General features: G+C 45.8%; 1 protein-coding gene across 1 annotated transcript in view; it reads right to left on the reverse strand.

Annotated features, from left to right (window-relative positions):
• CTRB2 (chymotrypsinogen B2) overlaps positions 1-16,885 on the reverse strand; it is a 141,470-nt gene that overhangs the window by 77,590 nt on the left and 46,995 nt on the right. The window contains exons 2-3 of the mRNA XM_030205013.1: positions 14,014-14,117; positions 941-1,020 (exon numbers count right to left, since the gene is read on the reverse strand). Coding sequence (XP_030060873.1) covers positions 941-1,020; positions 14,014-14,117 — 184 coding nt within the window. The remainder of the gene's footprint in view (positions 1-940; positions 1,021-14,013; positions 14,118-16,885) is intronic.

Here is a 16,885-nt window from a genome sequence, read left to right on the forward strand (position 1 = left end):
TCTACTAAAAATGCTGGCTCCTCCCACATCCAAATGGCTTGACTTTGGACTTTTTAAACTTGGATGTCTTTGTTTCGAAAATGGCCGAAAATCAAAGAAGTCCAAATCACAAAACGTCCAAATCCAAGGACGTCCATGGTATTTTCGAACACAAAAGATGGACGTCCATCTTTTTTGAAAATGACCTTCTCCCCGCCTCGGAATTTGGACGTCTTTGTATAATGTCCAAATTCCGACTTAGACGTTTCTTTCGACAATGCCCCTCTATATGTCTTTATAAATTGGTATCTACTTTGCCTTCCAATTTAGACAACCGAGGAGCTTACATATATGCATGTACAATCTATGTGAATATGCGTATTTTAGAATGTGTGTAGTTTGCAATTCTGCCTAAACTCCACTGTTTTGTCATTGCACATGGGGCAATTTTGTAAAAGCCTTTTAAAGCAGGTCAAATAGGATTTTACATGCAGAACCCCCATGTTTACAAAATTGCCCCCTCAATGCATGTTCTTTATTCAAAGAATGTGCATTAAAAACTGCCACATACCTTGCATTTATATTATTTTGTGAAGGATAAGATGGAGAAAATGAAAATGATATATATGCTGTCTTCTTCTCCTGCCTTACACAACTGACTTACATTACATTACATGAAATGTGGAAGTGCAATTTTTAGGTATTTTATCTGGGTAAACTACTAACAAAATTGTCCTTCCAATATCTGTAACAAATCTGCAGACATCCATCCAATTTTTTTGATTCCCCAGAACTTTCCTGTAGGTTCGTCAAACCCACAAATCCAATGAATGATCATGTGTGGTTCGAATTTGATGTATTTTGTTTTACTTTTGGAAACATTGAAACATTCAATGAATTTCCACCAAATTATTTTAATTCTCATGCATCTCTGCTTTAACGTCCTACTAATATAACTTACGTGACACTGCAGTGAGCGGCTGTCACAACCCAGTATTCACTGATGAGGGAGCCTCCACAAAAGTGCAATGACAGTGAATTCTGAATGATAAAACATAATGTATCAATGAAATTCATATACTTTTGAAGATACCCACATATCTCAGAAGTACTAAAGTGAAGTCTTGAAAGTGCTGCAAACTTTGTACCAAAATGCCTCAAGATAGACAAGGAGACAAACAGATGATTTGTAGGTCAGTCTGAGAGCCAATATCCAAGGAAAAACACCTATTTATGTACTATCAATGTAATCTCTATTTCCATAACTTAATGTATTGTTCTCATACTACATACATGCATTACTTAACAGTGCACTGACCACCTCAGTATCTGAAGAGGAGAATTACTTTTTTATTTTCCAATAAGTCAACAAGGAATGTATTGAAAGTAGTTGAAACAAGAGTGCTATGCTGATTCTGGTTCAATATAAGCAGGATTGGTCTTTTATAGCTGGAGGTTCAACTGACTAATTGACAGTCAAATTGAAGGAGTGGATGTTTAATGACTGTGTAGGGCAGCTGATAATCTGGATGCCTGCCTAGATTCAAAGTGCCACGTTATCAATGAAAATACCTTTTATCTGACCTCAGTGGTAGACTGCCAGAGCAAGAACTGACTATCTGGACATTCTGACCTCTTCTAATGTAGAGAGGTGTGGTAGCCATGTTAGTCCACTCTTAAAGGTTATCAACAGAAATCAAACAAAATAAAACATGGAAAAGAAAATAAGATGATACCTTTTTTATTGGACATAACTTAATACATTTCTTGATTAGCTTTCGAAGGTTGCCCTTCTTCCTCAGATCGGAAATAAGCAAATGAGGTAGCAGATAGTATATATGAGAGAAACATCAAAGCATTACTTTGAAAGTCTGACAGAGTGGGAGGGTGGGGGTATGCATGGGGACATCAAAGCATTTCATTGATATTCTAACAGAATATCCTCTCACCTACCAACACCCATTCTGTTAGAATATCAGTGAAATGCTTTGATGTCCCCATGCATACCCCCACCCTCCCACTATGTCAGACTGTCAAAGTAATGCTTTGATGTTTCTCTCATACAGTGGGGGAAATAAGTATTTGATCCCTTGCTGATTTTGTAAGTTTGCCCACTGACAAAGACATGAGCAGCCCATAATTGAAGGGTAGGTTATTGGTAACAGTGAGAGATAGCACATCACAAATTAAATCCGGAAAATCACATTGTGGAAAGTATATGAATTTATTTGCATTCTGCAGAGGGAAATAAGTATTTAATCCCTCTGGCAAACAAGACCTAATACTTGGTGGCAAAACCCTTGTTGGCAAGCACAGCGGTCAGACGTCTTCTGTAGTTGATGATGAGGTTTGCACACATGTCAGGAGGAATTTTGGTCCACTCCTCTTTGCAGATCATCTCTAAATCATTAAGAGTTCTGGGCTGTCGCTTGGCAACTCGCAGCTTCAGCTCCCTCCATTTCAATGGGATTAAGGTCTGGTGACTGGCTAGGCCACTCCATGACCCTAATGTGCTTCTTCCTGAGCCACTCCTTTGTTGCCTTGGCTGTATGTTTTGGGTCATTGTCGTGCTGGAAGACCCAGCCACGACCCATTTTTAAGGCCCTGGCGGAGGGAAGGAGGTTGTCACTCAGAATTGTACGGTACATGGCCCCATCCATTCTCCCATTGATGCGGTGAAGTAGTCCTGTGCCCTTAGCAGAGAAACACCCCCAAAACATAACATTTCCACCTCCATGCTTGACAGTGGGGATGGTGTTCTTTGGGTCATAGGCAGCATTTCTCTTCCTCCAAACACGGCGAGTTGAGTTCATGCCAAAGAGCTCAATTTTTGTCTCATCTGACCACAGCACCTTCTCCCAATCACTCTCGGCATCATCCAGGTGTTCACTGGCAAACTTCAGACGGGCCATCACATGTGCCTTCTGGAGCAGGGGGACCTTGCGGGCACTGCAGGATTGCAATCCGTTATGTCGTAATGTGTTACCAATGGTTTTCGTGGTGACAGTGGTCCCAGCTGCCTTGAGATCATTGACAAGTTCCCCCCTTGTAGTTGTAGGCTGATTTCTAACCTTCCTCATGATCAAGGATACCCCACGAGGTGAGATTTTGCGTGGAGCCCCAGATCTTTGTCGATTGACAGTCATTTTGTACTTCTTCCATTTTCTTACTATGGCACCAACAGTTGTCTCCTTCTCGCCCAGCGTCTTACTGATGGTTTTGTAGCCCATTCCAGCCTTGTGCAGGTGTATGATCTTGTCCCTGACATCCTTAGACAGCTCCTTGCTCTTGGCCATTTTGTAGAGGTTAGAGTCTGACTGATTCACTGAGTCTGTGGACAGGTGTCTTTCATACAGGTGACCATTGCCGACAGCTGTCTGTCATGCAGGTAACGAGTTGATTTGGAGCATCTACCTGGTCTGTAGGGGCCAGATCTCTTACTGGTTGGTGGGGGATCAAATACTTATTTCCCTCTGCAGAATGCAAATAAATTCATATACTTTCCACAATGTGATTTTCCGGATTTAATTTGTGATGTGCTATCTCTCACTGTTACCAATAACCTACCCTTCAATTATGGGCTGCTCATGTCTTTGTCAGTGGGCAAACTTACAAAATCAGCAAGGGATCAAATACTTATTTCCCCCACTGTATATACTATCTGCTTATTTCTGAAGAAGGGCAACCTTCGAAAGCTAATCAAGAAATGTATTAAGTTATGTCCAATAAAAAGGTATCATCTTATTTTCTTTTCCATGTTTTATTTTGTTTGATTTCTGTTGATGACCTCTTCTAGAAAGAGGGAGGAATTAGAAGAATCTCCCCCTGATTACAAAACCATGACTCACAATTAGAACTCTGTCTTTGGTTTTCCTCCTTCCTGGCCATTGATCACATACACTAGGGAAAAGCCTTCATGCCTAAGCCTTAGCCTTATAGCCCAGCCACTATGAAGAGTGAGCACTGTGTTACTCAAGCCAGTACATTTATCCCAAAATTCTATAAATGGTGCTTTAAATTGCATGTGCAAATTTGGGCTTGTGCCCAATTTGTGAGTGCAATTTTATTGAATAATGAGCCAATTAGTGCTGATAATTGGAATTTTAACAAGCAATTATTGGTGCTAATTGTCTTTAATTAAAATTTATGCTTGTAAATTTTATGCACAGGACTAAAAAGGGAATGCAACTATGGAAGGGTAATGGGCAGATCAGAGATGTTCCTTTAATTTATGCACGTTGTTATAGAATTTGGGGGATCTGTGTCTAATTTAGGCATGGAGATTTACACCAGGGTTTCATTGGTGTAGTGCAGTTCCCTGCACTAAGCGCTATCTTATAAATCAGTGGTTACCAAACCTGATCCTGGAGGCACCCCAGCCAGTCAGGTATTCAGGATACCCACAATGAATATCCGTGAGAGAGATTTGCATTCACTGCCTCCACTGCATGCAAATCTCTCTCATGAATATTCATTGTGGATATCATGAAAACCTGACTGGCTGGGTTGCCTCCAGGATCAGTTTTGGAACCACTGTTATAAATGGAACCTAATTTTGAACATCTTTTATAGAATAGTGCGTAGAGCTTTTTTTTCAGCACTGATTTTTTAGGCACCATTTATAGAATTTAGTTCTTAAAGTCAAGGAGTAACTATGAGGGCATAAGTGACAGAACCATTTAAGTTACTGCCTTTTGGATGGCAGAGGGAATGGGGAACCTTCACCACCCTCTTGTGACACCAAGGAGAAGAACAGCCTTGACTATCTCTGCATTTCTTCTATCAAGGTGACCTGAATTTCATCCAATCAACTAGTGGGCCAGGACTATCATAAGTACATAAGTATTGCCATACTGGGAAAGACCAAAGGTCCATCGAGCCCAGCATCCTGTTTCCAACAGTGGCCAATCCAGGTCACAAATACCCGGCAAGATCCCAAAAATGTACAAAACATTTTATACTGCTTATCCTAGAAATAGTGGATTTTCCCTAAGTCCATTTAATAACGGTCTATGGACTTTTCCTTTAGGAAGCCGTCCAAACCTTTTTAAAAACTCCGCTAAGCTAACTGCCTTTACCACATTCTCTGGCAACGATTCCAGAGTTTAATTACACGTTGAGTGAAGAAAACCTTTCTCCGATTCGTTTTAAATTTACTACATTGTAGCTTCATCGCATGCCCCCTAGTCCTAGTAGTTTTGGAAAGAGTGAACAGACGCTTCACATCTACCCATTCAACTCCACTCAGGGCTGAAGGAAAGATATCATCCATCACATCTACAGGGCTCTTGAGGATCCAGCTATAAAGGACCTGTACCTGAATCTCAGAATCACTGAGCCTCATGACAGCTAGCATGTCAACTGTAAATGGAACTGAAGAGAACTGTACAGCACTGCTACCCACAGTAGCAGACATCTGTGCCAGAAGGAACTGTGTTTAACCCCTGCTGTATACCATAGTAGGCTTAAGCAGATTAACAGATTGGGTCTTGATTTGAGAGTGTAGTTGATAGTGAAGAGCCCAAGAGAATTTCAGTTGATTTCTTTGCCTTCGTGCCTACTGCCTCTGCTACATTGTTAGTGACCTCCTCTTAAGTGACTTTAGTAAATAGTTGGTTCCAAGCAACATCTTCAGAGTTTTTTGAATTATTCAGTGTGTAGTGTGGATAAAAGTCTGAGAAAAGCTGCTTGTCAGCCTCTTGGAGGGTTCCAGTCCTGGTCGTGGTCCCTCCTAAAATAGAAATCATCCTCCTGATATTCAAAGCTATTCAACCAGCCAGACATGGCCACTGACCAGTTAAATAGCATATCATGCCTAACCACTATTATTCAGTGGAGATTACCAGTTATTGCAGCTGACTAGCGCATGACTGGTTATATTGTGTTGCCCGCCAGCAGCTGACTATCAGGCCCCTTGTTTATATACTGAGGAATGCCACATATGGGTATACACTAGGCAGCCACCAATTAGGACAGGTAAACGACCCTGAGATTACATAAAATGGCATATGTGCAGGGACCTAAATAAAGCAGTAAAATTCAATATTTGGTCTATTTGAACAAAAACTGTAAAGGTGGCAAATAGAGGCAAAAGTATAAAACAAGGCATGTAAAAGTTGGAGCAAGAGAAAACAAATGCCTGCTTTGACTGTGGGTTCAGATCACTAGTAAGGAAATAGTCCAGTCAAGTGTTTACTGTCCCATTCCAGTGCAATCTAGGGAGATAAATCTATAAAGAGTTACCTAGATTTAGTAGCATCTCTACTATGAAATTCTTGTGTAAAGTTTGAGGTGGCAAAAGTGGTACCCTGTAGTGACACCTAAGCCAAGATTTAGGCAGCAAGAACGTGTATAAATGCTGGTATTCTAGATATTTACATTTGTATATGAATACACATGTAAATATCATATTTTAGCTATGTACCATTCTGTAAATACATACTGTAAGGAGTATGGTAAGGAGCATGCAGGAAGAAATAGGCTGGGGAGGAACCCCAGCTACCAAAAAAGGAAAGAAGATACTGGGGAGGGGCCGATCCTGCCCAAGAGGGACATAAGGGTAGAAAACTACAAGTCCCAGAAAGCCCCAGGAGAGCACCTAGTAAAGAGGAGAAATAGGGTGCACATCCCAGAAGCTCCAGAAGGGGGCCAACCAAAAAGGGAGAAAGCTGAGGCTCCACCTTGGTGGAAAAGGTGGTGGAATAAGTGGGCGGGGAAAGAAAAGCCCCAGAGCCCGGTTAATGAGGAAAAAGGGAATCAGCTGCAAGAGGGGTGGGGAGAGGAGAAAATGGACTGGGCTCCTGAGGAGACAGGGGGAGATGAGCCAGAGGAGATGGAACAAGGAGAACCAGAGGATGTACCAGAGGAACCCATGGAACTGTTGGCTCTGACTCAGTCAGAGCAGGAGGTATAGTGGGCTGCCCGGGTCAAGCGGGAGGAGGTCAGGAGAATAAGGCTGACCAAGAGGGTGGGACCCGAGGCTTTGACCCCGCACAAAGCCTGAATGCGATTGGGACTGTGTTTAAAGGAGCCTTACTGCAAGTAGGGCTGTATGTGGAAAAGCAGTGCTGCAATTGGGACTGTGTTTAAAAGAGCCTTACTGCAAGTAGGGCTGTATTTGGAAAAGCAGTGCTGCAATTGGGACTGTGTTGAAAAGAGCCTTACTGCAAGTAGGGCTGTATTTGGAAAAGCAGTGCTGCAATTGGGACTGTGTTGAAAAGAGCCTTACTGCAATTAGGGCTGTGTTTGGAAAAGCATTGCTTCAATGGGGACTGTGTTTAAAAGAGCATTGCTGCAATGGAGACTGTGGGTAAAAGAACCTTACTACAATTGGGACTGGGTTTAAAGGAGCCTCACTGCAAGTAGGGTTGTATTTGAAAAAGCAGTGCTGCCATTGAGACGGTGTTTGAAAAGCCTGGCTACATTTTGAGACTGTGTTTGAGAAGCCTGGATATATCTTGGGCCTATGTTTTGAGAGACTGTGTTTGAAAAGCCTGGCTATATTTTGGGGACTGGGTTTGAAAAGCCTGGCTATATTTTGGGGACTGTGTTTGAAAAGCCTGGCTACATTTTGGAGACTGGGTTTGAAAAGCCTGGCTATATTTTGGGCCTGTGTTTGAAAAGCCTGGCTATATTTTGAGACTGTGTTTAAAACAGCCTGGCTCTAGTGAGAGGTATGAGAAAGGCCTGGCTGTAAATTAACCTGTGTTTACACAGCCCTGGCTCTAGTGAGCTGTAGAAAAAAAAGGAAGAACAGGAGCTCTTAGCTGGTGGGGGCAGGGCTCCACCGCCGGGACCAGCAAGAGACTTTCTACAAGTGGTGGCAGTGGTGGGATCTTTCTGCAGGACCTGTCGCTGGAGGTGAGACGGTGACCGGACGGAAGGGGAAGCCCTCGTGAGGGCCAACGCTGAGAAAGGCGCAGACCCATCTTGGGTTCCGGTAAGCGGGCCTAACTTGGGGGGATTAAAGGAAAAAATAAGACTTTCAACATCCAAAAAGGGGTAATCGCACTTGGAGGTGGTTTTCTGTTGTTTCTTCCCCAGGTGCGGTTGCCGGTGGGTGGAGATGGATCCCAAGGAGATCTTCGGATGGATGACTCTGCAGTTTCAAAAACAACAGGAGCTGACAGCCAAAATAGTCGAGGACTCCCTAACCGCCGCCCGGGATCAACAGCAACCCGTACTGCACATGCTACAGGAGTTTTTTCAGAGCGGGGCTGCCGCTCCCCGTGAGGAGGGAGCCGGAACTAATGGACAGAGGATCGGTGGGGGAAGTTGTCAGAACAAGACAATGTGGACGATTTTCTGACGGCCTTTGAGAGGGTGGCTGGGGCGGCGGGGTGGCCCAGAGAGCAATGGGCTGTGAGGTTAGTGCCCTCTTTGTCCGGGGAGGCTTTGGCAGCCTTTAGGGATTTATCCCCAGTAGATGCTGCCAATTATGACAGACTGAAAGAAGCTATTAAGGATAGATATGGCCTCAGTACCCAAGCTTACAGACGTAAGTTTAGAGCCACAAAGTGGGAAAAGGGGACCCCCCCTAAAGCCGTAGCAAATAAACTAATGGATTTAGTGAAAAAATGGCTAGAGCCCGAGCAACACAGCCTGCAAGAGGTATTGCAGGAGCTGGTGGTGGAGCAATTCCTTCAGGGTCTGCCCGAAGGAATTAGGGCTGAATTAATAAAGAGGGGGTGTAAAACGGTGGAGGGGGTGACTGCGGGGTTGGAGTGCTACCTAGAGGCCCAGCCGTGGGGAACCCCAGGGCTGGAGGGAGGGAAAACTCGGGTGGTGGAGAAAGAGGTTCCTCCCAAAGTTTCCCTCAGCAAGCCAGAGCCCCCGGCGGGGAGTAAGAGGACCGAAGTAGTTGCCGGACCCAGTAAAAAGGCTGGCCCTTTTGGGAATCGGGTATGCTTCAAATGTGGGAAGCCGGGACATTTAAAAAAGGATTGCCAGTGGAGGGAGGGATGGATCTCTCGGGTGGAAAAAGGGGGTAGGCCACGGTACCTTACTCAGGTTAAGGTGGAGGGGGTGCCCATTACGGCAATGTTGGACTCAGGCGCAGATCAGTCCATGATCTCTAGAAGGCTCTGGGAACAAATACGGAGGAGGAGACCCCCGGGGAGGGAGATCTATGAAGGGAAAGTGTCCATACAATGTATTCATGGGGCTAAGACGCCTTATGCTCTCCACAGGGTCAACTTACAGGGACCCCTGGGGGACATAAAGTTGGCGGTGGCTATTCTGCCCAGATTACCTCATGAGATGATCTTAGGAAGGGATTGGCCCCAGTTTATGGAATGTATGGGAGAAAGAAAAGTGTTGGTTACTACCAGGGCTCAGTCTAACCGTGAGGCAGAGGGGGGAGGGGAAGACTTAGGGGGTATTTTTCCTTTTCAGGGCGAGGTCCTGGGAGATCCGGGCAGAGAAAGAAAAGGGAAAGCCGGTAAAAAAAAGGAACAGAAGGATAGAAGGGAGGCTCTTCAGAGGGTACAGAGGGAAAGTTACTTGCCGGTGGCCCCAGCGGAATTGAGGGAACAGTTTCCACAATTTCACCGAGAGCAGGCCAATGACCCTACTCTGGAGTATGCGTGGGAAAGAGCTCAACAGGGGGAAGATCAGGCAGGCCCCGGGTTCATGGTGGAAGGGAATATATTGTATAGGAAGGTGCCTAGCTGGGAAAACTCGGGGGGCGGGAAACAGCTAGTAGTTCCCCGGGCTTTCCGTTCTCCGGTGGTAAAGCTGGCCCATGATCATCCCCTGGGGGGGCATAAGGGCTCCCAAGCTACCCTAAAACAAATATTGGCCAGATTTTATTGGCCCGGGATTTATGGGGAGGTAGAAAAGTACTGTAAATCCTGTCCCAACTGTCAAAAGGTATCTGACAGGTTCCCTCCAAAAGCCCCTTTAATGCCGCTGCCGAGGGTAGAACAACCTGGAAGGAGAATGGCCATGGATATCGTGGGACCGGTGACAAGGTCACAGAGAGGGTTTCTCTACGTGCTAGTGGTGATGGATATGGCCACCCGATATCCATGGGCACTGCCCTTGAGGAATATTTCGGCGAGGAATATCGCTAGGGAGCTCATAAAAATTTTTTGCGAGATAGGTTTTCCCCAAGAAGTATTGACGGACCGGGGGGTCCAATTTTATGTCCCAAACATTGAGGCAGGTATGGGAGGCCTTTGGAATAAAACATATACGCACGGCGGCTTACCATCCCCAAACCAATGGGATGGTGGAGCGCTTTAATCGGACCTTAAAGGGTATGCTCAAGAAAGCCCTAGGGGCGGACAGGACCGGGTGGGACCAGCTTTTACCATTCGTGTTGTATGCCTACCGGGAGAAGAAACTCCTTAGGAGTTTCTCCTTTTGAATTAATGTTTGGAAGGCGACCCAGGGGGATGCTAGATATAGTACAGGAGCACTGGGTGCCCCCCGAAACAACCGATCAAACGGTGGTGGAGTATTTACATGATCTAAGAGGCAGGTTAGATAGAATACAAGAATATGCCCAAGACCGACTAGAACATAGCCAAGAACAACAAAAGGGACATTATGACAAAGGGACCCGGGAGAGGGAATTTTCTCCAGGGGACAGGGTCTTGATCTTAATCTCTGAGGATCCCCATAGGTTCTCCTCCCGGTGGAAAGGACCCTGGGTCGTAAGGAGGAGACTCGGTCCCCTCACCTATGAGGTGGTGAATGAGAGGGGTAGGGTACAAACATTTCACGTTAATCTAATGAAACCTTGGGTAGCTAGGGTAGGGTATCAAACCTGTGAGGAAGAAAAGGGGGGCGAGGAATTAGGGCCTCAGATAAGGGAGATTTTTAAGCATGGGGAGCCCGGAGTTAACCCCCAGTTACCCCAGGAAAAAAGGAAGGAAATAGGAAGGCTCTTAGAGAGCTTTAAGGATGTGTTGACAGCCTGTCCGGGGAGTACCCATTTAGTAGAGCATGATATAGTAACCAAGCCGGGTATGATAGTAAGGCAAAAACCCTATAGACTCTCCCCGATGAAAAGGAGGGAGGTCATTACCCAAGTACAGGAAATGTTAGACTTTGGGGTAATTGAGGAGTCCCATAGTCCTTGGTCCAGCCCGGTAGTGTTAGTACCTAAACCTGAAGGGGAGTGGAGATTTTGTATTGATTTCCGGCAGCTTAATACAATCTCCCAAACGGATGCTTATCCTATGCCATATATAGAGGAGCTAGTGGACAGGTTGGGGGCTGCCCAGTATCTGACTACTCTAGATTTAACAAAAGGGTACTGGCAAATCCCCCTGTCTCACGAGGCCCAAGCGAAGACCGCTTTTAGTACTCCCATGGGCTTATACCAATTTAAAAGGCTGCCTTTCGGCCTCAATTCAGCAGCAGCCAGCTGCCAGCGCTTGCTGGACCAAGTACTCAGACCACATCAGACCTATGCGGCAGCGTATATGGATGATGTGGTCATCCACAGTGAGGACTGGAACACCCATTTAAAGCGGGTAGGGGCAGTGCTGCAAGCTTTCCGGGAGGCTAAGAAATGTTGTTTTGCCCAATATAGGGTCAAGTACTTGGGCTATAACGTAGGCCGGGGAGAGGTGCGTCCTTTGTTGAACAAAGTTAAAAGCATCCAAGAATTTCCCAGACCCAACCGAAAAAAACAATTGCGGAGCTTCCTGGGTATGGTGGGGTATTACAGGCGATTCATCCCACACTTTTCTGAAATCGCTACCCCCTTAACCGATATGTTGAAGGGTAAGAATCCCGATCAGCTGAGATGGGGGGAGGAGGAGTTGCGGGCCCTAGAGCAGATGCAGAATGCCCTGTGCCAGGAACCCGTGTTAAGGGCCGTAGATTTCAATAAACCTTTTGTCCTGCAAACCGATGCTTCGGGTAGGGGGCTAGGGGCGGTGCTGTCTCAAGAACATGAAGGGGCGGAGCACCCAGTTCTGTATCTAAGCCGAAAAATCCTACCTCATGAGATCCATTACTCTACCATAGAGAGGGAATGTTTAGCCATAAGATGGGCGGTGCAGGAATGTACAGTCTATCTAGAAGGGAGACCCTTCAAGCTGGTGACGGATCATGCTCCTCTGAAGTGGCTGAACTTAATGAAAAACAACAACGGAAGGCTGATGCGTTGGTACTTAGCCTTGCAACCCTTCCAGTACACAGTGGAGCATCATCCTGGGAAGTGTTTGGGGAATGTGGATGCCCTATCCCGGGTAGGAGACGACCCAGAGGAAGAAAAAAAAAGGAAGGGGAGTGTGAGCTTAAGGGGGGGGGGGTATGTAAGGAGTATGGTAAGGAGCATGCAGGAAGAAATAGGCTGGGGAGGAACCCCAGCTACCAAAAAAGGAAAGAAGATACTGGGGAGGGGCCGATCCTGCCCAAGAGGGACATAAGGGTAGAAAACTACAAGTCCCAGAAAGCCCCAGGAGAGCACCTAGTAAAGAGGAGAAATAGGGTGCACATCCCAGAAGCTCCAGAAGGGGGCCAACCAAAAAGGGAGAAAGCTGAGGCTCCACCTTGGTGGAAAAGGTGGTGGAATAAGTGGGCGGGGAAAGAAAAGCCCCAGAGCCCGGTTAATGAGGAAAAAGGGAATCAGCTGCAAGAGGGGTGGGGAGAGGAGAAAATGGACTGGGCTCCTGAGGAGACAGGGGGAGATGAGCCAGAGGAGATGGAACAAGGAGAACCAGAGGATGTACCAGAGGAACCCATGGAACTGTTGGCTCTGACTCAGTCAGAGCAGGAGGTATAGTGGGCTGCCCGGGTCAAGCGGGAGGAGGTCAGGAGAATAAGGCTGACCAAGAGGGTGGGACCCGAGGCTTTGACCCCGCACAAAGCCTGAATGCGATTGGGACTGTGTTTAAAGGAGCCTTACTGCAAGTAGGGCTGTATGTGGAAAAGCAGTGCTGCAATTGGGACTGTGTTGAAAAGAGCCTTACTGCAATTAGGGCTGTGTTTGGAAAAGCATTGCTTCAATGGGGACTGTGTTTAAAAGAGCATTGCTGCAATGGAGACTGTGGGTAAAAGAACCTTACTACAATTGGGACTGGGTTTAAAGGAGCCTCACTGCAAGTAGGGTTGTATTTGAAAAAGCAGTGCTGCCATTGAGACGGTGTTTGAAAAGCCTGGCTACATTTTGAGACTGTGTTTGAGAAGCCTGGATATATCTTGGGCCTATGTTTTGAGAGACTGTGTTTGAAAAGCCTGGCTATATTTTGGGGACTGTGTTTGAAAAGCCTGGCTACATTTTGGAGACTGGGTTTGAAAAGCCTGACTATATTTTGGGGACTGTGTTTGAAAAGCCTGGCTACATTTTGGAGACTGGGTTTGAAAAGCCTGGCTACATTTTGGAGACTGGGTTTGAAAAGCCTGGCTATATTTTGGGGACTGGGTTTGAAAAGCCTGGCTACATTTTGGAGACTGTGTTTAAAACAGCCTGGCTCTAGTGAGAGGTATGAGAAAGGCCTGGCTGTAAATTAACCTGTGTTTACACAGCCCTGGCTCTAGTGAGCTGTAGAAAAAAAGCCTGCTGAAGAAAGAAAAAAAAGGAAGAACAGGAGCTCTTAGCTGGTGGGGGCAGGGCTCCACTGCCGGGACCAGCAAGAGACTTTCTACAATACCAATATGTGCATCCTTTTCAGATGAACATTCACATGAGTGGAGAGAGGGCAGAATATGGGCAAGGTACTCATTTACATGTATAGATTCTAAAATGCCATAAGCAAAGCATAGATGATAAAATATTATGAATGATTTACAATTGTAGCTTATCCAGATAAACATGATCATTTACAGCAGTTCTATGGCTCATGTAAGTGCGTAGTAAAGTGTCACACTAATATTCTCTAAGGAAAAGTGAGCACCTACTTTTTTTTTATAGAATAGGCTTCAAATAGGGGCTCCTTTACAGAATTACCCTCTAGAGTTTGTTTTCTAAGACATGTAGAGATCTGAAACCTAAAGTTGCTCCTAAGTTAGAGCTTTGGGTGGTTAGTATTCTCTTTGCCCTTTGGATAGTAGCAAAATGCTCTCTATTCTCCTTACCTGTAGGGAAACCTGCCAGGGCCAGGACCCAGGAACTGCCTCCTCACCATTCACTATCCTTGCAAAGCTGGTGACAACAGGCTGGATAGCAGGTACACCACAGCCTAGATGTAAAACAAAGGAAAGCATTGAAAAGCAGGCATGTCTTTGACTGGTGGGATCACTTGTGATCACTGGTGACCACTTTAAATTTCCTAAGAGACAAGTCCATAGACCACTACTAAATGGACTTGGGAAAAATCCACAGTTTCGGGAATAACTTGTATAAAATGTTTGTACGTTTGGGTAGCTTGCCAGGTGCCCTTGACCTGGATTGGCCACTGTCGGGGACAGGATGCTGGGCTCGATGGACCTTTGATCTTTTCCTAGTATGTACCTAAATACGTCCCCTTTCTGAAGGACATAGGTTTTGAGTAAAAGGAAGTGGTATGATCCATTTGTAAGACCGCCCCTTTTGATGAATGCCTTGGAGGGGCATAATGGAAAGAACGTCCAAGTACTAATTAGGACGTTCGTAAGAAACCGTCCAAAATTAGACATGTAAAATCGAAAAATAGTATGGGCATTTTTCGATAATCGATTATCCCTGTAGGAAAACAATCAAATAAGGAGCGCATAAGCGTGACTAAATTGGGCGCCCTAACACGGTCGATTATTGCAGGTGCAAACAACCAAATCACAAAGTGTGTAAAATAATGTACATAGGTGTACCGCAAGTACAGTACATGTTGTTCTGGCCATCCAGGTACGGGAAAATATGAGGAACGCGTATATGCGTCAACAACAGAAAAATCATGCTGCTGCTGCACCCATATTTTCCTCATATGTGCCCATCTGCATGTCCGGACCTGCATGCACTGTACACCTATTGAACATGCAGCTATATGCATATTGTGTATATGTGAAAAGGGTCGGGTGGGGTGCGTCATACTCATCTATATAAGGCACGTTCCGCACACATAACCAGGCATGTGCACGTCAAAGACGTCTATGCTTACGACGGCGTCCACGTGCTGATAGGGCCATATATGGGATGGTCATCCATATATGGAGCTGTGCATGAAACGACGTCCCTCACACAAGGTCGTCTGTATAAGGCACTTGTTTTCCAACACGTGGAAAAATGGCGCAACGACGAGAGCCCAACTTCGGACAGGAGGAGAGCCTGCTGCTGGTGCGCCTGTGCCTAAGGCACCGGCACAGGCTCTTTGTCCAGCACCACCACCTGCCCCCCAGGCTCCAGGCCATGTGAGCCTGGTCCTGTATTAGGGACAGGCTTGAAAGGCCCACCCCCCCTCCTGTACCTACACATATAACAGCTCCGTCATCAATGTTACCACCAGTAACTGGAGTGTGCATGCAAGGATAATGAGTACATAATAAGTACATAAGTAGTGCCATACTGGGAAAGACCAAAGGTCCATCTAGCCCAGCATCCTGTCACCGACAGTGGCCAATCCAGGTCAAGGGCACCTGGCACGCTCCCCAAACGTAAAAACATTCCAGACAAGTTATACCTAAAAATGCGGAATTTTTCCAAGTCCATTTAATAGCGGTCTATGGACTTGTCCTTTAGGAATCTATCTAACCCCTTTTTAAACTCCGTCAAGCTAACCGCCCGTACCACGTTCTCCGGCAACGAATTCCAGAGTCTAATTACACGTTGGGTGAAGAAAAATTTTCTCCGATTCGTTTTAAATTTACCACACTGTAGCTTCAACTCATGCCCTCTAGTCCTATTATTTTTGGATAGCGTGAACAGTCGCTTCACATCCACCCGATCCATTCCACTCATTATTTTATACACTTCTATCATATCTCCCCTCAGCCGTCTCTTCTCCAAGCTGAAAAGCCCTAGCCTTCTCAGCCTCTCTTCATAGGAAAGTCGTCCCATCCCCATTATCATTTTCGTCGCCCTTCGCTGTACCTTTTCCAATTCTACTATATCTTTTTTGAGATACGGAGACCAGTACTGAACACAATACTCCAGGTGCGGTCGCACCATGGAGCGATACAACGGCATTATAACATCCGCACACCTGGACTCCATACCCTTCCTAATAACACCCAACATTCTATTTGCTTTCCTAGCCGCAGCAGCACACTGAGCAGAAGGTTTCAGCGTATCATCGACGACGACACCCAGATCCCTTTCTTGATCCGTAACTCCTAACGCGGAACCTTGCAAGACGTAGCTATAATTCGGGTTCCTCTTACCCACATGCATCACTTTGCACTTGTCAACATTGAACTTCATCTGCCACTTGCACGCCCATTCTCCCAGTCTCGCAAGGTCCTCCTGTAATCGTTCACATTCCTCCTGCGACTTGACGACCCTGAATAATTTTGTGTCATCGGCGAATTTAATTACCTCACTAGTTATTCCCATCTCTAGGTCATTTATAAATACATTAAAAAGCAACGGACCCAGCACAGACCCCTGCGGGACCCCACTAACTACCCTCCTCCACTGAGAATACTGGCCACGCAATCCTACTCTCTGCTTCCTATCTTTCAACCAGTTCTTAATCCATAATAATACCCTACCTCCGATTCCATGACTCTGCAATTTCTTCAGGAGTCTTTCGTGCGGCACTTTGTCAAACGCCTTCTGAAAATCCAGATATACAATATCAACCGGCTCCCCATTGTCCACATGTTTGCTTACCCCCTCAAAAAAATGCATTAGATTGGTGAGGCAAGACTTCCCTTCACTAAATCCGTGCTGACTTTGTCTCATCAGTCCATGTTTTTGTATATGCTCTGCAATTTTATTCTTAATAATAGCCTCCACCATCTTGCCCGGCACCGACGTCAGACTCACCGGTCTATAATTTCCCGGATCTCCTCTGGAACCTTTCTTAAAAATCGG

Source organism: Microcaecilia unicolor, chromosome 5 (assembly GCF_901765095.1).
Source record: "Microcaecilia unicolor chromosome 5, aMicUni1.1, whole genome shotgun sequence".
NCBI classification, from domain to species: domain Eukaryota; kingdom Metazoa; phylum Chordata; class Amphibia; order Gymnophiona; family Siphonopidae; genus Microcaecilia; species Microcaecilia unicolor.